Source organism: Staurois parvus, unplaced genomic scaffold (assembly GCF_062004578.1).
Source record: "Staurois parvus isolate SC_StPar_1 unplaced genomic scaffold, SC_StPar_1.0 ptg000597l, whole genome shotgun sequence".
In the NCBI taxonomy this organism is placed as follows: domain Eukaryota; kingdom Metazoa; phylum Chordata; class Amphibia; order Anura; family Ranidae; genus Staurois; species Staurois parvus.
Genome location: NW_028318393.1, coordinates 2,332,983 through 2,358,120, shown reverse-complemented (window position 1 = coordinate 2,358,120; position 25,138 = coordinate 2,332,983). Strand labels below are relative to the sequence as shown.

At 40.8% G+C, this 25,138-nt stretch overlaps 1 protein-coding gene across 1 annotated transcript in view; it reads right to left on the bottom strand.

The window, feature by feature from the left end:
* Window positions 1-4,021: 4,021 nt before the first annotated feature.
* The window catches only part of LOC149449890 (uridine-cytidine kinase 2), a 42,710-nt gene continuing 21,593 nt past the window's right edge, over window positions 4,022-25,138 (bottom strand). Inside the window, exons 3-7 of the mRNA XM_089692646.1 lie at window positions 24,961-25,057; window positions 20,053-20,195; window positions 10,371-10,468; window positions 6,926-6,974; window positions 4,022-4,561 (exon numbers count right to left, since the gene is read on the bottom strand). Of these exons, the coding sequence (XP_089548772.1) occupies window positions 4,419-4,561; window positions 6,926-6,974; window positions 10,371-10,468; window positions 20,053-20,195; window positions 24,961-25,057 (530 nt within the window). The 3' untranslated portion in view covers window positions 4,022-4,418. The remainder of the gene's footprint in view (window positions 4,562-6,925; window positions 6,975-10,370; window positions 10,469-20,052; window positions 20,196-24,960; window positions 25,058-25,138) is intronic.

Genomic DNA, 25,138 nt, shown 5'->3' with positions numbered 1-25,138 from the left:
TGCGTGGTGAGCTTCAGAAAGCCCTGCTAAATTCCAGGTCTTTCTGATGCTCTCCCCAAGTGGTCCTTGACAACTCTTCTGTCAGAAATCTTGGGAGGAGGACCTAGTTGTGGCCAGTTTATGGTGAAATTACATTCTTTACACTTCTGGATTATGGCCCAAACAGTGGTCACTGGAACATTCAGAAGTTTTGAAATCTTTCTGTAACCAATGCCATCAGTATGGTTTTTTTTTTTTGTTTTTTTTCAGCAATAAGGTTGCGAATGTCTTGGGAGATGAGATATTTCTTGTGTCACACCTTGGTAATGAGACACCTTTTTATAGGCCATCAGCTGAGACTGAACCAGCGGACGTTAATTTGCTCTGACAAGGAGCAGATTGCTAATTACTAATAGATTTCAGCTGGTGTCTTGGCGTTCCATGCCTTTGCACCTCCCTTTCTTTGTGTTCAATTCTTTTTTGCTGTGACATTCCATTTTATTACACATAACTTCATTTCTGAACTAATTTGTTTTGGTTTCTTTGGATGAATGAATTGCATGGGTTGTTACCGATGTGTGGTAAAAATTTCATGTCAATAGCCCCTTTAGAAATAGATTTACTAAGAAACATGGTGACGTGTTCAATACTTTTTTTTTACCCAAATGAATATATATATATTTAAAAAAAAGACTAGCTGGAATAGTTATACATTTTTGGCTTGCTTGACAATGTAGTTCATCTGTTTTCTCTTTTCTAGCCTATGTCTTACATGTGTCCTTTTCCTTCCACTTCAACACCATCTGACATACCCCTTTGGACAGGCTTGAGAAAGAAAGTTGTTCTCCCAAAGACATTGCCATACCCACCAAGTCTTGTAAGAAGGGTTACACCATCAAGCTCCCCTTCACTCTGCCAATGCTGAGTCTGTACCTGTCAGAGCTGCTCAGGTAGCAAGATGATCCTGGCTTTTCCTGGCATAAAGGGGCACCCCACTTCCAATTGTTGCTGTGGATATACACTTGATATCACTTTGAGTGCTTTTTTTTTTTTTTTTTTTTTTTAAATAAACTGCACTTGGCTGCTCCCTCTGTGTATTTCTCTGATCATCAACAATGGGCCTCGTCTTCTGATCCACTGCAGTTGAGGCAGGAGAAGAATGCCTGTATCATCCCACCAATTACCGAGCAGCTGAGAGCTGCTGTTTTGGAGGACTGCACTATTTAGATGGACAGATCTGGTTCATTGTCTGCTACTAGTTCCATAGTTTCATATGGCATTTATTTATATTGTTGTGCACAGTCACATAGTTGTACAAAAAAAAACTAAGGGATATGCAACAGAACAAGCAATGCTAATAAGCTCTCATCACAAAAGGATCAAGGAAAGGGCTTAAAAGTAATCAGAGTAGCTGGCAGCAGCTTATGCCCAAAACTGGCAGCAGAAGAGGGCTGGACAAGCACTTGGTAAAATGTAACAGCCCATATATATCCTTCACCTTGTAAAATACATGGCAAAAGACATGGCCCTTGCACCGCTCCTGCAGCTATAGCACCCCAATCATCTCTTCCCCCACCTTATCCCAGCAACAGAGAGGACAGAAATGCTGTCAGATCTTGCTCTTCTCTGTGCACCCACATCAGCCCCTCATCTCAGCATTCAGCAGACCTTGCACTTTCTTCCCAGCAGCAGCACAAGAAGACGGTGCACTGTAATGTAAGGGTGGGAGACTCTCTACTTCCGGGTGGGGGGGGCTAGTCTTACAAATACAACCAGCCCTTTATAGCAACCATAATGCTGATACAGCCTCTGATGAAATGGAGTTTGACAGCCCAGTTGTAAAACAACCCATTCAGTTTACAAATAGAAATGAAAAAGGCAAAACATTATCAATAACTTTTTAATAGAAGTGATTGAATACTGTCTGTTCTCAGCAGCACAAGCTCAGTACACCGAGCTTCCTAGTAATTGGCTAAGGAGGGTGTTAGCAGAAGTCTAATTAGTTGAGGAGAGCAGTCTGAGCCCAGGGGCCCAGCTACAACACTGACCACAACTTTGCTTTCATGCCTAGTGTAGTCAATTTTTATAGGCAAGCAGAGGGACTAGCAGGAATACTAGAGATTTCACATAAAAAGGAAGCAATACAAATAATGGGATACTATTTCATACATGTAAAGGGTATAGCAGGCACATCAGGAATATGAAAGGCTGGGTTTACATTTTTTTTTTTTTTTTTTAAAAGAATAAGGGAAGGGGGGGGGGGGGAAGAAGTACAATGTCCCGGTTGAGGTAGGAAACCACCCTAAGGAGAAGAGGCCTCAGGACAACCTTGTCCTTGTTTAACCTCCCTAGCGGTAGGATTAGGTCAGTATTTCTGTGCTCAAAGCAGTAAATTTTTTTGCATGGAAATAGGTCTCTTTCTTGTAGGCTTGTAATTCTTAGGAATAACTCACTGAAATCTGTCCAAACAAGAATTTAGTAAACATCCCGGGTATGTTATAATTTCGGGTTTCAAATTTTAATTTAATAATCATAAAAATATAAAAATCAATAATGTAATCAAACAAAAACACTGAAATTTGAAATAGAGCGCCAAGTTCGCACATCACTGAGCTTAGTTGCAAAATCGTTTTCAGTGTTTGATGACAAATTTCCCCACTAAACATCACTCAATTCTGCAAGTGGTTCCAATTTACTACTGCTGTTCTCTAGCCGGTCTAAAACCGCTTTTGACCTAAAAAAAAAAAAAGGGACGCTCTTTGGACTTCTCAGTTTCCAGGCAGAAAGAACAGTAAAAATGCAGGCAGGGCACAGGACAAAGCACTAGGAATAAAAATGTATGTGAAATGGTTTGATCCAGTAATGTTTTACCATGTGATTTTAGTGTATTAAGTGAATGTCACTTTTTAAAATCTTTAAATTTCCCGCCGGTTACGTCCTTCGCAGGGAACGGAACCCAAAAGACAGATGCCGGCATTGGCCGGAGGACATTGCCAGGGACGCTGCAGAGGGGACAACGCAGGAGCGAAGGACAAGGTGAGTGCAGAAGAGATCGCGGAGCAACGCTGCAGGGTATTCCCGAGGATAGGTTGGGGTTACCGCTTGTGGTGCCGAAACTTTACCCCCGAGCTACACTCTAGGGAGTGTAACGCTCTTTACTACGCTAGGGATATTATTTCGTCGTGGAAGGTCTGAGTTAATGGGTTAAAACTGATCTCTGAAAGAGCCAGAATAAAAAGGTCCCATAGAAAAATGTATATGGAAAGAAATGTGTGTAACACCCTGCACAAAAGCAATTACTATGAAATAAAGCCAATTGTGTCTGCAAGACTTCCTATCCTTCAGGAGGGTAAGAACAATCCATTCAAGTCAGTAACCAAGTGGTAGAGTAAGTCAAGTACTACATCCTCTTCAGTCAGTTAGGTGCGCAAAAAAAAAAGAAAAGGGCATGCGGTTAAAATGAGGCAACCTATGAAATTGCAGTCCAACAGGGAACACTTTCATCAACCATTTAACATATCATCAACCATTTAACATAACTTGCAACATATGCAATAGTACAAACACCTTGAGCAAGTTTTTTTTCTTTTTTAAGTATATATTTTTCTGCCGTTCATAACAGCTTTTTATTAGATCATTATTTAGAAAGGGAACAATACAGTAGAGATTTAAAAAAGAAAGCAGTAACAGGGTAGAAAGTAAATAAAATAAATACTTCGCCAACTTTAAACAATGCAAATATGAATGTCTCCCATTAGTAACATTATAAAACCCACAATCATGCTTTTTGGCACTGGAAAAAAAGGCAAGTCTGTTTTAAAGTGGTGATGCCCTGCTACCCACCTTACCAAATCATCAGATGTTTAACATCTAGAAACAAAAAAGAAAGCCTTACAAATATCAAGTGGATAGCACACCTATCTTGTGGTGTTGTGACACTGCCTCAATTACTGCACATTTATCCAATCTTACCCCTAGAAATAACACTCAAATAGCAAAGTTATGAAAATACTTTTGTGGCAAATAACTGCAGGATTTCACATTATGACAAATCTATATTTAATGGGATATCAGGGTAGTTTATGGACATTTTTTTTTCAGTAGTCAGTATGGTTGTTCAAGTTTAGATTTTTTTTTTTTTTTTTTAGTCCAGGCTTTCCTTTTCTCCATTCAAAAATTAGAAGAAAAAAATGAAAGAAAAAAAAAAAAAAAGGCATCATATTAGGCCACAGCTTCCCAATTATGACTCAGCAAATTCCAGCATGTTTTGTTCTTGTTGCAGTAGTCAGGTTAAATTTCTTGCAGAATAAAGGCCAGAGCTCATATAGCCCATAGGAAACTATTTCCTCCAAAAAGAGAGCTGGTTTGTCTCTCCAGGTTTTAGTGGAATACTTTGTATTGGTGTAAAGTATATACAGATTCCATAATCACAGGGCACTTTAGTGAGGTCGGCTGCTGCTGGATTCCGAGGGATGCCTACTCCGATGGCTCGTGTAACCGTTCACATAACCATTAGTCTGCCTCTTTGTTAATCCACCATTTAGGATATCTTGGATGTGCTGAACAATCAAGTTGATGGCCACTGTTAAGAAAAAAAAAAATTTATGTTAAAAAAGATGTCATGAAGTGGGACAATATTTGGCATATCTCTGGGATGCTCACTTACCTATGAACTACCAGCTTAGGCATGCAATGCTACATAGGAGGTCAAAACTAATTTCCATTCATTTTTGTTTTGGTGTCCATGGCTTCAGAAACCGGTTTACCTTTCAGGCCTTAAACTGCACAAATTGTTTTCGCATGTGTCAAAAAGGTGTGTAGAGCAGGAAGAAAGTCCACCACTTTCTGAGACCAGACAAGCATATTTCTCCTGCTACTATAGCCATTTTGCACATCTTCAAATTTATATAGTGTACATTTTTAACATTAGTTAAAACCCCCACTTGTAGGTTTTCTGAAAACCAGCCCTGGAGAAGTGGTGATAGTTGCAATTTTTTTCATCAATACAGCCAGAACAAGATCAAACCTATATGTCCAGAAAACACACTTCTATTTTATTGCACACAATATATTACCCAATTTTTTTGCACATGCCCATGAAACTGACAAACGTCAGTACACAAAATGTTCTAGAGGTCTCTACAGGTCATCAGTTTAGTGTTAACTTAAATGCACAGTGAGAGTAAGATCTCTACAGCCATCAATGTGCAGCAACACTTAAATATATGTTTAGAGCCGGGATATTGAATTAAAATTCACTGAGGTCCGGGCAGTAAAATTTTAATACATCAGAGGTCTGAATCTCACGTAGGCTCCCCTGTGGTGAATTTTCACGTGCACCAAACCATGTGTTGCTGCAATTTTGAAAAAAAGTCGTGACTTCTAAGCGTTTCTCGCAGGTAGTGCAACACTTTAAAATGAATGGGCTGACCTACCCACGATGTGTGCACCAAATGCACATGTACAGATCTGAGCTGGTGTCCTCAATCCCCACTGCACGTCACAGTCCCCTCCTTATTCACAGCAAGATCCCCCTTGATGAGGGTCCTCAGCTCCCCCTCACAGTAGTGTTCTCACACTTCCACCCCCCAACATTACTGTCCTCTGCCGCTTTTTACATCATCACCCCACATTACTGTCCTCAGACCCCCCCACACACGCTACTGTACTTCCTCAGCCCCCCCCACATTCAGTCCTCAGCTCCTTTCACATCAGCCCTCCTTCACACTAATGTCCTCAGCCCCTTTAACTTCGCCCCCCCCCCCCCCACCACTGTCCTACGTTACAGAGTGATTAACAGACAAGACTGCCCTTCATCCTAGCAACCAATCACTAGCTTGATAACCTCAGCCAGCTCCCGCCCTCCATCCAGAACTGTCCAGCCTCCAGCTGTCAGCTCTGAGGATGACTGCAAGATGGCTGGGGGAAGAAAAGGCACCTAAAATGGCAGAACAGCATGGGTCCGGATGGGATAGTGACTTTGTCTGCATGGTACCTAAATACACTTAAATAACATAATTAGTGCATAAATATAAATCTCAAATAAACTAACAAATAGAAATACACAAAAAAAAAAAAAAAAAAAAAAAAAGGGACAACATGTGATAGAGAGAGATACATACACACACGAGAAAATGGGGAGACAATGTACATGCATCCCTTAAACTGTTTATTTGTGATTTATGTCACTTTGTCCAAAGTGATAAGTAAATGGCATAAAATATGCCTGAAAGTGCCATGACCAGAAGACTCACGATTGGTGTGAATAATATACAGTAAGACTGTCAGGATAAAATTGGCCCAATCACTTTCATCTGAAATCCAACAGTTCGCTTGTGAAATTAATGTGGCACTGCCTGTCAAACTGGTGGCTTCTCAGTTGCAGTTCATGCTGCAAGACAACCCACAGTGGATTGCTTTTCAAAACAAGTGTGATCTTAACCTTAAAAGTAGAATTACATTTTTTGCTTGAAATCACCCTGTACATTTTTCTCATATCTCTGCCCACCACCGCCATTATCTGTGCCACTTCCCCAAACTTCCAGGTGGACGTAGTGGCGCACGCTTCCTGTACCCTTCACAGGCACAATACAGCAGCGACTGAACAGGCTCTAGCCATGGTCATTCAGTAGCTGGTGGGAGGAGCAGGGGTGTGACTTGATGGCAGAGCTTCAGTGGACAAAAGTAAACTGCATGTATATTCCCAGAAAACTCTGGGTAATTTCATCCGCTAAAGGGCCCCATAGAGCCACCTTTCATCTACAAAGACAGAGCTCAAGTAGAAGGGTTTGTAGACCTGCTGAGGTCTACGTCACGACAGAAACCTATGCTACTTTCAGTGCTATTAAACCAAACTAAGGCTTTGAGTAATAAAATAGCAAATTTGTGGTAAAGGAACAAACTATTTTCACCATATCAAACCAATCATATTCTGATATTCACTTACCCAGGTTATCAGCACCTCTGGGAATAATCACATCCGCGTATTTTTTGGTCTGCATTCAATGAGGGAGGAAAAAAAAAAAAACACATTGTGAAACTTTACTGTAGTAAGTTATGCCAAATTCTGTATTGCTCTACTTTGTTTTCATTAGCCTATACCTTTTAAAGCTCCTTACATTAACACAAGATACATACTGGATTCTAGAGGCCAGTTCAAAAGGTTTTGCTACAATAGTTTCAGAATTTAGATGTAGTAGAATATATTTTATGTTGAGGAAAGGTCACCCCTTAGTAGTTTAGATATAGCATAACATGGTCATTCATGCCTAATATCTATTATATGGCAGGGCTCGACAAATCCCAGGCACTTGGTGGCCATGGCAACAACAAATTGCATCCTGGCGCCAGGGTTTGTCAGCCCATGCACGGTTGTCACCAGGCATGAGATTCTGCATTTTGGGGTAGGGGATGCACGTGTGTGGGCACCCCCTACTGCGGTCTCACAGGCTTCCTTACATAGTGATCACAGGGTCCCTGCCAATGATTCATGGCCAGGACCAGCCGGTCAGAGTAAGTGGCATGAAAGCTGTTTTTACAACACAGATGTATCTACTGACCTGCAAAGCAAGAAGACCAAAAAAAAAAAAAAAAGGCACACCCTTTAGTAATAGTACACAGTGCTGTTACATTACACTTCCAGGTGTTAACCCCTTCCTACCCATTGCTAGTGACACTAATGCAGTGATCATGGTCAATAACCTGCACTCACTGTACTGATGTCAATGCTAGAATGCCCACCTTACTATTACAGTGCCACTATAAGACACTGACATTACTAGTTAAAATTCACGCATGCACACTTTGTGACATTAGGGATCATTCGCTCTAGCAGTGGATGCATGTTCAAGTGAGTTCATGTCAGCCAGGAACTCTAAAAGGCCTGGTAGGCCATGTTTACAACCCCCCCCCCCCCACACACACACAAATTAGTCCAGCATAAGCTTTACCACACAGGAGCTCTTCTCCAGCCAAAATACAAATTAATAAAATACCGAGCCTAGCACAGCCTTGGGCTTCTTGAACTCACATCCTCGAGCCCTTAAAAAAAAAAAAAAAAAAAAAAAAAACGCACATACTGCATCTACACACTCTATGGCAGCCACTGCTCCAACTGCCCTCCACTCCCCCTACAACTCTCAGCAAACCAACATTAGAAGGCTGTGTGCATTTGGGTACACACCCTGCTGGCTGTCTACAAAGCCCAGATAGTTGGGTTGGAGGTTTATTCCCTCTCAAAAGGAGCTTTGAAGTTTCCAAACTACGGAGCCCCATCTAGAAATATCAAAATCTGGAGACATCTGCAATAAAAAATGTTTCCACCCAAAGTTAACGCTTTACAGTAATGCATTCAGATGTACACAAACCCATGTCCTTTTCCTGATCATTTCTACCTATAGTCACCCTGTGAGAGCACACACTAAATTTTCAAGCAAATCAATTAGTATACACTTTAACCAAAAGACATGTAGCAGAATACATTTGGCCTAGATATATGTAAAAATTATTTTATTTTTTTATGGGATAAAAACAAAAAAACGCTCCATTTATACACAAATTAAAATTTTATGTGTTTTCCCCAAACAGACCATGCAGTCCATTAAAGTGGCGCACTGCCGTATAGCAAAAAATGTCCTGGACATGAAGGGAGTAAATCTTCCAAAGATCAAGTGGTTAACATCTAAAAACTAAAGTTTTTTTTTCCTTCTTCACATACTGGCCCATGTATTCTCCGCCCCTCCCCCCCAGTAGATCCGCTGCTGTGTGGAAAGGTTCCCCCACACTCCCCTTTGACATTAGCTAATCTGTGCGCATAGTGGTTATAAAGCAGGGGCCCTGAAACTATAGCCTGCCAAAGATGTTATTTTATTTCCTTTTTTCGGCAGGCCAGATAAAATACACCAGCCGGCAAATAGCTAGGCTGCTCGCTGGGTCCTCGGCCATAGAGGACACTGAGACAGCCTGGCAGCCCAGGATTTCACCTGCTGTGGCCAGAGGGGCAACAGGAGAGTAGGAGCGCACATCAGGCACAGTGCATTGTCATGTCCAGTGTATTAGAGTCCAGTGTGCTAGTGTACACTGCATTTTGTTGTCCAATTCATTGCAGTGCATGGCGGTATCCAGTGCATTTTAAAAAATATTGTATTTTTTCACACTACAAATAAGATGTGCAGTGCGCATAGGAATTTGTTAATTTTTTTTTTTTTTTGTTAGAACTATAGTCCAGCCCTCCAAGAGTGTGAAGGTCCGTGAACCGGACCCCTGTTATAAAGCTTTGTTAGTTAAGGCTAACTTTTTAAACTGGCTCCTAGATTCACTAGCACACTTGCCAAGCCCTGCAAGGGAAAAAAAAAAAAAAAAAAAAAAAAAAAAAACCACCACACACAAAATCATGGCCTAGCCTAGAAGACCAGTAGTACATTTTGGATGGTGCAGGGAAGCTTGCCACCACCAGGAAGTGCTTAATGTGGTTGAAAATCCTTACCTATACCCAGAGAAGTGACCATATGATCAGCATCAAGTGATGGATGAAAAATTCTCCTGCTTAAGTTGTACCCTTTTATCAGTCAACATCTCTTCTCTACAGCCTTCCAAAAACACATTTTACACAGCATCTCACAGCTATAAAAAGCAAGAATTTGAAGACTCACACTGCAGAGCTCGGTGAAGAAAAAAAAAAAAAAAAAAAAAAAAAAGCTGAGCCCTGACTGGAGGGAGAGGAAAACCCCCTCCTCACAATGCAGAGAAACATCAGATGTAGCTGCAATCACAGGATTGTGCTGGAGCTCTCTCCTCTGTCACCAAATATGAGGGAAAGCTGTCAAAAGTGACTCATGCAGATAGAGAAATGAAGAAGCAGAGGAGGAATTAAACTCTGTGCTTTGAATAGAGACAAGCACACAGTATAAAACACTGTGCTTTGTTCATATTTCACTTTTGCCTGAATACCATGACTTTTTTAAATTAAAGTGTATGTAAACCTCAAAACGGAGGGCAAGAAAAGCCGTCTGCAGGTACCTCTCGTTGCCACTTAACCATCAGCTATTTTTTTTTCCTCAGAGTGACTACAGAGTTGCCCTATACCTCAAAATGATAAGTACACATCTTTAAGGAAAACTCAACAAAAAAGTGGAAGTGAAGATTTGTGGTTTATTAAAAAAAAAAAAAAAAAAAAAAACACAATCCACAGTTCTTCAAATTAAATGTTGATACACGAACACTAAAACCATACACTGCGCAATCACTCCAAAATGAAGCTCAAAATTATCTAGATTTTACAATGCAAAACAATGTTATAGTATAAGGCAATATATACAATATGAAAAAGTATACATTTTTATTTGTTTTACACACACTTATTTAAATTGCAGCAAAAATAAAAAGATACTTACAGGCAGACAGAATTCTTCAAATGCTGGCTTCACAAAAGTGATATATTGCGAGAGAATCTGCTCCAAATCACGACCTCGTTCATTGATGTCTCTAAGTACTGCATGGGGGGGGGGGGGGGGGGGGGGAGAAAGTAAAGTACTTACAATTATGTCTATAGTTAGAATAGTGTATTAACAAAAGCGTGAATTCTTATAACCTTCCACCTGACAGTGAAATGTCTGCCTACCCTTAAAATATATCAGTCCCACCATAATATTTAATTAGGAACCCTGGGGATGACAAAGTGGCATAGACTGTATTAACACATTCTCAAAGTTTATTTTCAATCCAGTTAGAAATCTCTGTACGTAATAAGCTTTTCTGATAGTTGAACAGTCTTGAAATTGGTGTGAATTAAAACTATGTATATGCATCTCACTTTGTGATGTAGCGTTTTCCGGTGAGTTCACACAAACAAGGAATATGCAGTTTCAGTGCTTGGTCGGCCCACTTTTATTAAGAATGAAAGTTCAAACAAAACAGCTTCCCTTGCGGGGGTTTCACTCATTAAGTTAAATTTTTATATTTATATAAAAAAAATTTAAACGATGTAAGCCCCCAGGCCCTCTTGTAGGGAAGGCCTCAAAATGAAGACCTTTTGCTGGTCCTTCTGACATGTGCTCATGTACACCTCTGTACCTTAGCTCCTTGCTACTCATTGGGCTCACTGTGCAGACACCACACCACTAGTGGCTTCCAGTCTCACAGACTCCTGGAAAGGGTGAAGCACAAAAAACAGTCTTAAGGATGGAGTCTTGAACTTTGTTCAGGTCTGAATTTAAAGGCTGTGCACACCTGTATGTACAGCATGCCAGTCTCTGGTAAGACCTGGACACAGGAGTAGAGGCTTCTTTCCTAATAAAGATCTTTAAAGCCTCCAAACTCTGGAAAGCCATCTTGGTATACTAAAACCCAGAGGCAACAGTAAAACCACCCTCCTCTCACCGCAAACTTTCTGGAGCCCCTCAATCTGCATTCATAAGAACCCTGTGTGTTTTTTACCTTTATGTTCACAGTAGCAGGGTCTAGCACTGTCATGTACTCTATAGACACACAGCAGGGCTCAAAAGTAAGCCCACTCGAGTGCCCTGACAGGAAGTGACTTGCTATGGGGGGCACTTATTGGAGCCCAGAGTTCCAGACTCGCCCAAAAAAAAAAAAAAAAAAAAAAAAAGGGTGGTGATTAAATACTGCCAAAAGAAAGCTCTATTTGTGTGGGGGTAAACAAAATACATTTTATATGGATACAGTGTTGCATGACCACGCAATTGTCAAAGTATGAAAGCTGAAAATTGGCCGGGGCAGGAAGAGGGCGAGTACTGTACTGAGGAGCCAGGTTTTTTTTGCCCTGCCTACTTTAAGCCGACTCCTAAATTCAAAGCAAAATTTGTCAAGACCTGGCTTTGCCCAAAAGTTCAGTGATGCCCTTTCTTTCTATAGGTGTAGGCCATCTACGTCCCTAATGAAGCCTGAATAGGCAATTTGCACATACACCATCAAAGGGGCAGCAGCCACCAGTACCACAAGCCAAGTCCCTGGTGGGACCCTCTTCAGCAAAAGATCAGAACATACAGAGCCCAGAGGGACAAACACCACAGGGGCTGAGGTAGCAATGGCAAACTCCTCAGAAGTGAATGGAGCGACCAAGGACAAAAACGTTCCCTGAGAGAAGTCCTTCAAGCAGTCAATAACCAAGTCCTCCTTGCTCAAAAGGTTTGACCAGTTCAAGGGTATTAAAGAATATGTGTATCCTTCCCTAGACAAAATTTGCAAAAAAGGTGAGCAAACAGTATTGGAGGGCAGGATTAGCATGGTGGAAAATGTGAAACCGATGGAAAAGGAGATGAAAGCAAAAAAAGAGAAAAAAAAAAAAAAAAAAGTAGGAGGACTTTGAGAACAGGCTGTGCAGGAGCAATACAAATTTTGGGCTTTCCTGAACAAAGTGAGGGCTAAAATATTGAATTTTTAGAAAAATGGCTGGCAGATACTTTTGGGAGAGACTTCTTTACAAGTCTATTTGCCATAGAAAGAGCTCTCAGGAAGCGTTCCAGAACTTCACCAACAGGGGGTCACCCTAGATCTCTACTTATTAAAATGTTACAAAAGGATGAGGTGACTATATTGTGGAAAGCCAGGGAAATTAAGGAAATACACTGTGTGCACATTAGGCAAGTTGTATTTTTGAGAGTTTTATTATTGAACTACAGTGCTTTATGTCAATTCAAAATGTTAATCCTCAAACCTGAACATTTAAGTAAAAGTAAAGTTTTGGCTCTTCTTAGGAGAAAATCGGTGTGCACAATTACTAGGCAATTATTAGTGCGCAGAAATATACAACTAAATGAAAATAAACAAGTGAGATGGGAATTTTTTTCTTTTTCATCTGTCAAAGTGAGAATAACTAAACTCCTCAAAACATACAAAAACATTCGGGCATTTCAAAAAATAAATAAAAATTTATCAGTAACCAATATAGCCACCCTCTTCAATAACAGTCATAAGCCATCCATTCATGGAGTCTGTTGATTGTCAACTTTTTGTGCAGCAGCAACCACAGCTTCCCAGACACTGTTCAGAGGCGTACCATTTTCCTTCACAGTAAAGCTCCCATAAGTGCTTAATAGGCTTTAGCTCGGGAGAGGAAGGGGGGGGGGGGGGGGGGGAACATGTCATTCTTTCATCTTTGAGGTCTTCACTGGCCAGCCACACAGTGGAGTACTTTATGCAGGATAATGCTCCCATTGCATGCATCAATATTAGCACGGTCTTGAAAGATACATACTTTCCTGTACCACTGCTTGAAGAAAGTGTAAAAAATACTGGCAGTAGGTTTGGGAGTTGATTTTGAGTCTGAGTCTATCTTCAACCCGAAAAAGTTCCAACTAGATCATCTTTAAATATTACCAGCCCATACCATACCAGTACCCAACCTCCGCCTCGCTGGTGTCAGAGTTGAAGTGGAGCTCTGTGCCTGTTACTGATCCAGCCACAGACCCATCCAACTTGTCTGTCAAGAGTCACTCATCCTATCAGTCCATAAAACCTGTCTTCAGATACAGTCAGGTCCATAAATATTGGGACAGCGACACAATTCTAACATTTTTGGCTCTATACACCACCGCAATGGATTTGAAATGAAACGAACAAGATGTGCTTCAACTGCAGACTGTCAGCTTTAATTTGAGGATATTTAAATCCAAATCAGGTGAACAGTGTAGGAATTACAACAGTTTGCATATCTACCTCCCACTTGTTAAGGGACCAAACGTAATGGGACAATTGGCTTCTCAGCTGTTCCATGGCCAGGTGTGTGTTATTCCCTCATTATCCCAATTACAATGAGCAAATAAAAAGGTCCAGAGTTCATTTCAAGTGTGCTATTTGCATTTGGAATCTGTTGCTGTCAACTCTCAAGATGAGATCCAAAGAGCTGTCACTATCAGTGAAGCAAGCCATCATTAGGCTGAAAAACAAAACAAACCCATCAGAGAGATAGCAAAAAAATTAGGCGTGGCCAAAACAACTGTTTGGAACATTCTTAAAAAGAAGGAACGCACCAGTGAGCTCAGCAACACCAAAAGACCCAGAAAACCATGGAAAACAACTGGTGGATGACCGGAGAATTCTTTCCCTGGTGAAGAAAACACCCTTCACAACAGTTGGCCAGATCAAGAACACTCTCCAGGAGGTAGGTGTATGTGTGTCAAAGTCAACAATCAAGAGAAGACTTCACCAGAGTGAATACAGAGGGTTCACCACAAGATGTAAACCATTGGTGAGCCTCAAAAACAGGGAGGCCAGATTAGAGTTTGCCAAACATCTAAAAAAGCCTTCACAGTTCTGGAACAACATCCTATGGACAGATGAGACCAAGATCAACTTGTACCAGAGTGATGGGAAGAGAAGAGTATGGAGAAGGAAAGGAACTGCTCATGATCCTAAGCATACCACCTCATCAGTGAAGAATGGTGGTGGTAGTGTCATGGCGTGGGCATGTATGGCTGCCAATGGAACTGGTTCTCTTGTATTTATTGATGATGTGACTGCTGACAAAAGCAGCAGGATGAATTCTGAAGTGTTTCGGGCAATATCTGCTCATATTCAGCCAAATGCTTCAGAACTCATTGGACGCCGCTTCACAGTGCAGATGGACAATGACCCAAAGCATACTGCAAAAGCAACCAAAGAGTTTAAGGGAAAGAAGTGGAATGTTATGCAATGGCCAAGTCAATCACCTGACCTGAATCCGATTGAACATGCACTTCACTTGCTAAAGACAAAACTGAAGGGAAAATGCCCCAAGAACAAGCAGGAACTGAAGACCAATGCAGTAGAGGCCTGGCAGAGCATCACCAGGGATGAAACCCAGCATCTGGTGAGGTCTATGCGTTCCAGACTTCAGGCTGTAATTGACTGCAAAGGATTTGCAACCAAGTATTAAAAAGCGAACGTTTGATCTATGATTATTCTGTCCCATTACTTTTGGTCCCTTAACAAGTGAGAAGCAGATATGCAATGGTTGTAATTCGATGTCACAATACTTATGGACCTGACTGTATTTCTTGGTCCAGTCTTGACATTTCAACTTCATGTCTTGTTCAGTGGTGGTCAGGTTTCAGCCTTCCTTATCTTGGCCATGTGTCCGAGCACTGAACACCTTGTACTTCTGGGCACTCCAGGCAGGCTGCAGTTCTAGAATACGACAGCACTAAAAGGATAATGGGTTCCTGGTAGCTATACGTTTGATTCTTCTCAAATCTTTGGCAGTGAACGTTGCAACCCTGTTACTATTTGATGGTTTTGTGATCAAGCCCCAATATCTTAGCAATTTCAAGAGTGCTGCATCCCTTTGAAAAGTCAAACATTGTAAACAGTCAGTCAGTCAAATTTTTGACCCATTTTGCCTGTGGAAAAGAAGCTGCCCATTATTCACACCTTGATCTAGTGTGTTTATCACCCTTAGGCCACACCCTTCCTCATACAAATACACATCACCTGATATGCTTAATTCCAATAAGCATTTAAGTTTATACAGCTTGGAGTTGGACAATAGGCCAGTGAATATTTTTAACAAATAATCATTTTTATGTATAATTGCCCCCATCATTGGTGTCAGTGGGGAGGAATCGTGCCCCCATAATTGGTGTCAGTGGGGAGGAATCGTGCCCCCATCATTGGTGTCAGTGGGGAGGAATCGTGCCCCCATCATTGGTGTCAGTGGGGAGGAATCGTGCCCCCATCATTGGTGTCAGTGGGGAGGAATCGTGCCCCCAAACCCTATATTTTAACATGAAAAGTATACACCAGAAAATACGGTTTATCAACCACTGTTTTTGGTATTATATTTCTACGTGGCAAATTTACTAGTAGGTGTAGCAGAGTAACAGAAAACCAACAGACCCAATAGTCATGACATGCATGTTGGTGTGTAATTGAATGGTGTGTGTTCAAAATAACAGCATGGAGGAACAGCATTTAGGAAAGTCAGTCTGAAGAAAAAAAAAAAAAAAAAAAAAAAAAAAACACCCACACAACCACAGGTGGCCCTTGTTTGACAAAAGCGCACTTCCCTGAAAATCTGAATAAAATGAGTTATAGATATGGGATTCACAGTGACTGATCACTGATATTCAGAGGTTCACAGTGATCATGTGAATTGGCAGTTCAGGGTCCCGATTGTTAGAATGGGATCCAGGGCTCTCACTGACACCCCAGGCTTTGTGTTGGGAGAGCACCATGTGCCACGCTCCCAGCACAAAAGGCAGGTACGCAAATTAGCGGCCTGAAGGAAAAAAGCCCAGTCCACTGGGGCCACTACTTTGTTTACACTCAGTATCAAGGGGTTAACTTACAGAACAACATTAAATATGGGCAACACGTTAATACTGGTAACACGTTTAATTTTTGTTTATATAAAAATGGTGTTGTACTATGGTATGTTTGTTTCATTTTGCACAGATCTGGAGTTTAAAGAAGCATAATACGTGGAAGGAACACGTCACGGATCAGAAATTTGGAGACACATTTTCCTTATAAAAGCGAGTTTTTGGCCTATTATAATCTATAGGTCAATGGTCAAGGTGAGCAGGTAGTGGGGTCACAAGTCAAGCACGGTGTTTATTATTGCTGGATGATAAACACAACATATACTGGATTGGACGTTTATTATTGGGAAAAAAAATTTCTTGGACTGTCACGGCTTCTAAAGCTTATGGTTCTATTTAGGATGTGATAGCGCATCACATTTGTTTCATTTATTAAATTTGTGCTTGATCAGCCAGTAGTGACACTGACCCTAGCCAACACGCATAACTAGTGGAGAAAAAAGGGGAACAAAAACAAAAAAAACAAAAACAAACAAACCACACAGAAAAGAGTAGGGGAAAATATGCCAGTGGCCTCCACCTGCAAAACCATTCCAGTTTTGGGGGTGGTCTTATTGTTGCCCATCTAGTGTACCAATTAGACACCAAAAGCAGCTGAAACTGATTAACAACCCCCTCTGCTACTTAACTGACCAGATCAATATCCCAGGAGTTTAACTGACGATGCTATACTGTGATTGAAAGGTGTTCCTTTAATTTTAGCAGTGTATTACATAACTCCCCAATATGGATCCCTAAACAGTGGTTTCAGAGATTGGAAACTATTTTTAGATTTGCCTCACCTCTGCAGTTTACTTGCTTCAGAGTTATAGAACTTAAAGGAATAGTTGATTGACAGAAGGGGGGAATGCATGTAGAAATTTGGTAATGGTTGTGCATACTGGGCACACAATTAGCTGTGTATAGCAGCCAGCCATTTTGTCATGTCACAAGTCTCCTATGCCATCTTGTCATAAGGCAGCATAACCCAGTGACCTCCCCCCCCCCTACTTCAAGTTTTTTTTTTTTTTTTGGTATTGTATAAACTAAATAGGTTTAATATTGAAAAGTATCCCTGAACATACCTGTCTGTGGTGACAGTGCATTTTGAGTTGATTAATAAAAAGAAAAAAAAAAAATTGCTTGAAATAACTTATCCCAGTGACAAAATCAATCAGGCTGCGGCACCTAGATTACGGTCCCATTAGCTGGAAAATCTTTGTGCTAGGTGCAGCCGAGTGTGGTACTGTTACGCAAGTGACAGCAAGGTGCGAGACTGGCCAGTCCTTTGTCACATGTTGATGAGGACAGGGGTCAGGCACTGCGGTCGCCACCACCTGTATTAGCGGTGCATTAGTGGTGGGAGGCTTTAGAAGCAGAGTCTTGTTTTGAAGTGCCCTACGCTGTTCGTAACATTGTGGCAGGTAGTTAAGGCACTAATAGGGTATTTAGGATTCACAGAATTCTCCCCAATTTGGGATAACAAAAACTTGCAGGAGCTGTTTAGTATAGGAAGAATTAAGGAATGGGAAAACTGTGGGACAGAACACCTGGCCCAGTTGTAAATGACGTATTCCCTGAAAACATTTAAAGAAGTAAAAAAGGAATTTGCCATTCAGCATCAATCTTTCTACAGATTAGACATGTTCTGAGGGAGCAGTTTCAAGGAAAGGTATTAGAGTGGAGTGGGATACCCCTGCTAAGCAAAGTAATGTTTGCATCATCTTTTAAAAAGGGAATTATATCTGAGGTTTATTGCTGCAATATGTATAGCAGCAGAGGAGGGAAATGTTGATCTCCCATGTAGAAGATGGGTGGAGGATATAGGGGATATTACTGAAGAGGAGTGGAAATACAGTGCCAAAAAAAAAAAAAAAAAAAAAAAAAAAAAAAAAAAAAAAGTATTCGTAGCCCTTGCAATGCTCCACATTTTGTCATGCTACAACCAAAAACGTAAATGCATCTTATGTGATAGACCAACAAAGTTGCACATAACTGAAATGGAAGGAAAGTGATAAATGGTTTTAAAAATTTTTTACAAAGAAATCTGAAAAGTGGGGTGTGCATTTGTATTCAGCCCCGTTTACTCTGATACCCCTAACTAAAGTCTAGTGGAACCAATTGCCTTTACAAGTCTTCAATTAGTAAACAGAGTCCACCTGTGTGTAATTTAATTTCAGCATAAATACAGCTGTTCTGTGAAGCCCTCAGAAGTGTGTTAAGAGAACATTTGTGAACAAACAGCATCATGAAAGCCAAGGAACACACCAGAAAAAAAGGTCAGGGATAAAGTTGGAGATGTTTAAAGCAGGGTTAGATTTAAAACAAAAATATCCTAAGCTTTGAACATCTCACTGAGCACTGTTCAAACCAGCAGCCGAAAATGGAAAGAATATGGCACCGCAAACCTACCAAGATATGGCTGTTCACCTAAACTGACAGGCAGGGCAAGGAGTGCATTAAAACTAGAGAAGCAGCCAAGAGGCCCATGGAGGAGCTGCAGAGATGTACAGCTCAGGTGGGAGAATCGGTCCACAGGACAACTATTGATCATGCACAACGCAAATCTGGTCTTTATGCAAGAAAGCCATTGTTGAAAAAGTCCCCTTTGCTGTGAAAGGCCATGTGCGGGAGATGACAAAACATATGCAAGAACGTGCTCTGGTCCAATTATACTAAATTGAACTTTTTGGCCTAAAATCTAAACCCTATTTGTGGTGGAAAACTAACTTCACATCACCCTGAACACACCATCCCCACCAGGAAACATGGTGGTGGCAGCATCATGTTGTGGGGAGGCTTTTCTTCAGCAGGGAAAGGGAAGCTGGCCAGAGTTGATGGGAAGATGGATGGAACCAAATTCAGGGCAATCTTAGAAGAAAACCTATTAGTCCGCAAAAGACTTGAGAATGGGGCAGAGGTTCACCTAAGACAAAAACGTTGAAAGTTTCAAGGGGTATGAATACTTTCAAGGCACTGCATATATTGGAAGTAATACCATTGGTGTCGGTGTCCTTGCGCCGGCTCCCCCTGAGAATTTTACTTTTTATTGCATAGCACTTACAGTACCCCCCCAAATGATTTACATTTGGAAGAAGTCGAGATGCTGCATGCCTGTGATGTGGGAATCAGACTGGTGACCTCATTCATATGGTCTGGAGATGCCCCAAACTGAAAAGGTTTTAGGCAGATATTCTTGGTAGCATAAATTCTGTGTTTGGTGTGCCACGGGACTGGATCCCAAGTTATGTATATTGGGCTATATGAATGAGGGGACTTTGCCATACAATACACAAATCATTGTGTTTAGGTGTTTATATCAGGCTCAGAAATCAATTGCACAGAGATGGCTTATATTAGACCCTTCAACAAGTATAGAAAGTGTTAAAATAGTAAAATACTGTAAGAAGTAAAAAAGTTACAAGAACTGATTAAGGCATTTGATTATTGGTTGCATTAGCACCTCTCTATGGTCTGTCATCATTAGCGCTCTATTGTTATTATTGTGCAAAAGAAACTATGTGATTGACCTCGAATGAGAGAGATGGTAGAGAAAGTGTGAATATACATTCATTTCTTCCCACATTTTATAATTTACTCTATGTTCATATTTAGAAAACCGGCTAATTGACTTAATCATGTGGGCAAGAGTGGTAAACCAATGTGTGGGATGGGTATATGATGTTATTTGTATGTATGGAAGATACTATGTATGTAGATTGAAAAGAAAAAAAAAAAAAAAAAAAAGCCACCCCAACACACAAATATTCAGGCTCACCTCTTCGTGATAGCCGTGTATCTGCGTCTGTGTCCACAAACAATTTCATTCGGAACATGTCCCTGATTTCTTGAACGTAAAATGCCAGTATACCTTCAAAAAGCACCACATCAGCTGGGTATATTGTTACAGGCTCTTCTTTCCTTGTGAAAGAAACATTCATGCATTAAACAAAAAAAAAAAAAAAAAAAAAAAAAAAAAAACCACACACACACAACACACAGGTCTTGTGTGTATTACTGAACACAAGTTTTGCAGTCAAACTAATTTTTCAAGACATTGGCCGATTTAAGTTCTGTATTCTGTGACAAAGCAACTCTTCCCCACTCTGCTCATGCACTCTACCACCTTTCAATTAGAGTGAATCTGAAAGAGCACAGCTTCTGCTCTAGAAATGAGGTATCAATTGCAATTAATACAGATGTCTAGTAGCCACAATACGATCATTGATTTTGACAAACTTACCCTAAATAGCACAATGTGAAATGGATTTTAATTTAAAGTGCAATAAAGGCAAATCAGAACAGCCATTATTTCTAAAAACTTCCATAAAACACATCTTCGGTAGAAGTGAAATACAAAAGGCTGTTTAGATGGTATCTGGTTCCCACAATTTGCTCCACCAGCCTTTTCTCAATGCTCTAGGGGCTGTTTAGAGGAATGATCTATGATTCTTATCTGGTGGTCATGCCCAAAAACGTACAAAAATTTTCCCTGATCAACACCTTGAGCTTCATTGCCCTTAAAAGATTACCTATAAAAAGGTAATCTTATAGCATACCTTCAGAGGGCCAGTGAAGCACATGCCTCAACAGGTTATGGTGGATTGTCAGGTTGGGGCTGATCATTGCATAGGTTTAGTAATAAATATACTAAAAAGCACACAACAGGCAGCAAAACTACAGTACCCAAAAAATGTCCATATGAGATACCTAAAAAAAGCCTATAGTTATCCATCCCTAAAACGTAGCTCTGAACCCAGTGTGCATAACAATCCCCAATATAGGCAGGAGTCGGGCATTACAGTAGACAAACTATGCTGCTATAGCAGGCTGGGTGGTAGTTTAGGTGCCATCTCTGATTCTGTCAATAGTCAGGACAACAAAAAGTATTAAATCTATCCTTCAGCTGGGAGGGAGCCATTGCAGACCTCCTGAAAAAGCCTGCTGTCTAGGTGATGCTAACAATAGGAAGGGTCAGCCACACACAGGGGGACAGATAAATATAGTGTATATTTATTGTATCGTGAAGTGTATCATGATTAAGGCACGAGGTCGTGTTAACAGGTCCTGTATTCATGTCCTGGTGTTCTGTGTCCTATGGATCAATAAACACACACTATATTCATCTATCCTCCAGTCTGCAGCTGACTCCTCTTCCTATTGCGTCGTGTGTGGTGGCAAGCCAGAGCCTACACCTGTTGTGGATTGATCTGGATTGTTTGCCTGAGTGGTATACCTCTGTTCTTAGGGGATTTTAACTGCTTGAGTCAGTGTCCCCAAGCAGGTTTCTAGATCAGGAAACAAACAAACAAAACAAAAAAAAAAAAAGAAGCGAGGTTACACAGAACATCAAGACATAAAAGCAAGAGGTTTCAGGAAAGGCCAAAACCTGTCCTTTCAGAGTGCTTTTTGGTCAAATCCTGACTTTAGGAAGGCTAAAATGTGAGGCCCAGAATAATCTATGGAGCTGAAGGGAAGTGACTGTTTATACCAGGTAAATATGGATTTCCAGGTACAATAGTAGATCTTTTTAGAAGTAGCCTCTTGCTTTTAGCAAGGTAGACATGGAATGACAGGCCAGCCAGTGATTGTGAAGCTGAATAGAATAGTGGGCCCTAAGACAAGCAGGTCTGCTTGTTCAGAAGAGGCAAGGGGTTGTCTCCTAGTAATCAAAGTATGTCTGTGTACCAGGTTCTTCTAGGGTTAGTTTGGTGCACCGAGAACCAGCTTCTTTTGCTCGATTTTGCAGAGCAGGCAAGTTAGAATTCACCCTGGAATAAAGGCACATTCTTCTGAACTGAGAGACCGGAGAATTATCAAAGCATCTGGTGCCAGTACTAAGAAATCCTTGGCCCAAGATACAAACAGATGCAAATTTGTTGTATCTGGAGGCCAGGGTATCCACATACAGGGTCCCCCATCTGACACATTCGGTTTAAGATGTCAGGGTAATGGGTTCATTTCTTTTGGTCCAGGTGGTGACGGCTGAAATATTGAAGTCCGTGCCTTGGATGTGGACAGCAGAGATTCACTGGACAGGTTCTCTTCCCATGAGATGTTCTGGCTTGCTTCTTTCAAGGCTGCATGACTCCTGGTGCATCCTTTGTGACCGATATAGGTCACAGCGGTGGTGTTGTCTGACTGCACCCTAAATTCCTGTACCTACAGAAGAGGGAGGTACAGTGGTGCACAACATCCTCATCGCTCCAAACTCGGGAACGCTGATAGGTCTCCACTGACGACAACAGTCTCTGAACTGTGAGGGATTAAATATTACTACCCAACTCAATACTAGCATTTGTTATTCACTTTCCAGTGATATGGCAGGGATTGTTTCCCCATTTCCAAGGCTGGATTGGTGATCCACCAAACTAGGAAATTCCTTGCTCTGCTGGAGAGGAGCATGGGTAGGTCGAGAGAAGTCGCTGTCTGTCTCATTTGATTTGGGTAATACAAAGTTATCATGGCTAATGAAAAATTAACTGCCATTGTAAATGAAAGTGAAAGCCTTTGAAAATATATGGGACCATAGGATACAATATCTCAGGTGAAAAAAAAAAAAAAAAAAAAATACAGAACTTGTCCCCACAGGTCAGATAAGGGACATTAGAGAATTACATGGCTTGATAGCAGGCCTCTTGTATGCCTCTGCTTTGTGTTACTGCATTATCCTGTGTTACAGATGGTTTGCTCAATGGTCAGTTGGTTGGACATTGTGTCAAACTCTGAGGATTGACTTTTAGTGCCACATTTGCAAAAACGTTTCTATTTAAAAAGGTAAAATTACAGACAGGCACAGTTTCCTTTAAACTTATGAACACATACTATTCAAGACTGTGGGGATACAGCAACGGTCGGAGATGCAGGGTAATCTTTAGTCTTACCTGTCCATGGTCTTGGACCCTGTATAGGGTCCAGCATTTACCCATCACAATGGGCATACACTTGGAGGGGTCTTCAGTGTCTGAATTCCATAGGGATGGACCACAGCCATGAACCTGTAGAGTGCCCTGGGGCCAACTAAACACATAGGACAAAATGCCAAGGTGAAAGCCCAAGCAGGATACAATGGCTCTATGGCTGAAGGTTTTACGGAGGTTGCACTGCTTCTATTGCTGCATTTGAAGCCCATGAACAGTTCATTAAAGAATTGTAAGAGAAAATAAACTAAACTAGTTAAGCAAGGTAAGGACACTAGCAAAGGAAGCAAAGGCCTCACAGAGCGAAGTATAGTTGGGAAAAGGGGGGGAATCCAGGGTTTAAGACTATTCAACCTATTTTATACTGTACATTTTGAACTGGATATACAGTACAGCTTTGACCAACAATTCCATGGCCCTTTCTTTCAAAAAATATATAGTGTTTGGGACTCTATTAATAACTTCAAGTCAATGTGCCTTCTGCTGTTCAATAAGGAAAAAAAAAAAAAGTAAAAAGTAAAAGCACAAACAAAAAAACGAGCTGCCGTTATGGATTTCTAAAAAAAAAAAAAAACCAAAAAAATGCAAGCTGCAAAAAATTTACTTGATCACACGTTTTCAGCAACAGTTACAGCAGTCTGGAGATATCTATCAATGTTCAGCAAGTACAGGTTTAAGCTTGTAGGAGTGTTCTTTCTGCTCTAGGAGGATGCACAACCCCTGATCTCTGTCTGGACAGTGCTGATCACATGCACTCTCCCAAGAAAAATAAAAAACTAGCAATACACACCAAACTGAGCATGCGCAATGTGTCTCCACAAAGTATGTCTTATCAGGAGACACTGGAAGAAGGGAAAGATCTGAAGGATCAGCCAGCATTTTTTTTTCTTTTTTTTTTTTTTTAACACAATGCAGAGGATTACCTCTTAGGTTCCACAGAGAGTATAACAAGCATGCTTTACTGCATATACAGACGGATTTTATTGTTGTGGGTTTAGAAACACTTTAATTATCCAATCAAGTGCAAGCAAAAATTCCGTTTTTGTTCCTTGCATATTAGGTATTTTTGCAAAGTGAATTTTTCTTTAGCCTCACCTCAAACTGGCCTTGGTGAAGTGAACATGCTCTCTTCTTTCAGTAAAGCCTAGTCGTGGCAAATTGAGCCTTATGTGGAGTATATTGAAATAAGAAACCAGCACTTATAAGGGTGTCTGTTAAAAGTTAAAACATATTTGTAGAACACACAGTTTTGATGCAGTGCCAGAAGAACAGTTACAACCTGCCAGAATAAATATCACCATTTAGGCTTCGTTTAGATGAATGTTGACCCCCCAATACTTTATGCAGGCCATTTGTTATTGCACCTACATGGTCACAGTCACATGCCATAATCTGACAAGTGGGTACACTTATTCGGAGACTGTATGACAAGCAGTTAGGAGCAGGTGAATGGATCTGAACAAAATTCCGACATGAGGCTATCGGCATCCACCTCTACAGGCTGCGAGCACACAGCTTGTGGCAGATATAGGTGCAACATAAAAGGAACCTGCACACAGGATGTGACAGTGTCCATCTGAACAAACCCTTACATACTTTACTGATGAGGCAAAGAAGGACAGCACATCACTGTCCTAGTAGCGTACAAAACATGTATATATGATCAGCAAAGTATTCCCGGACACCATTTTGCAGACAGTTAAAAAAAACAAAACAAAAAAAAAAAATCATCATAACCACTACAATGGCAGCAAAGTTATAAATACCTGGAGTGTGAAACAAAATCATATACAGGAATCTGTACAGTCTTCCCTTCCATGATCTCTCGAAGAGTTTTCAAAATAAGTTCATTGTCAAAGGCATCTGAAATAAGGACAGTCATATTTATCAACTATAATGGTTGTGTGTGCGAGAGATATTAGATTACCTAATAATGCTACTACC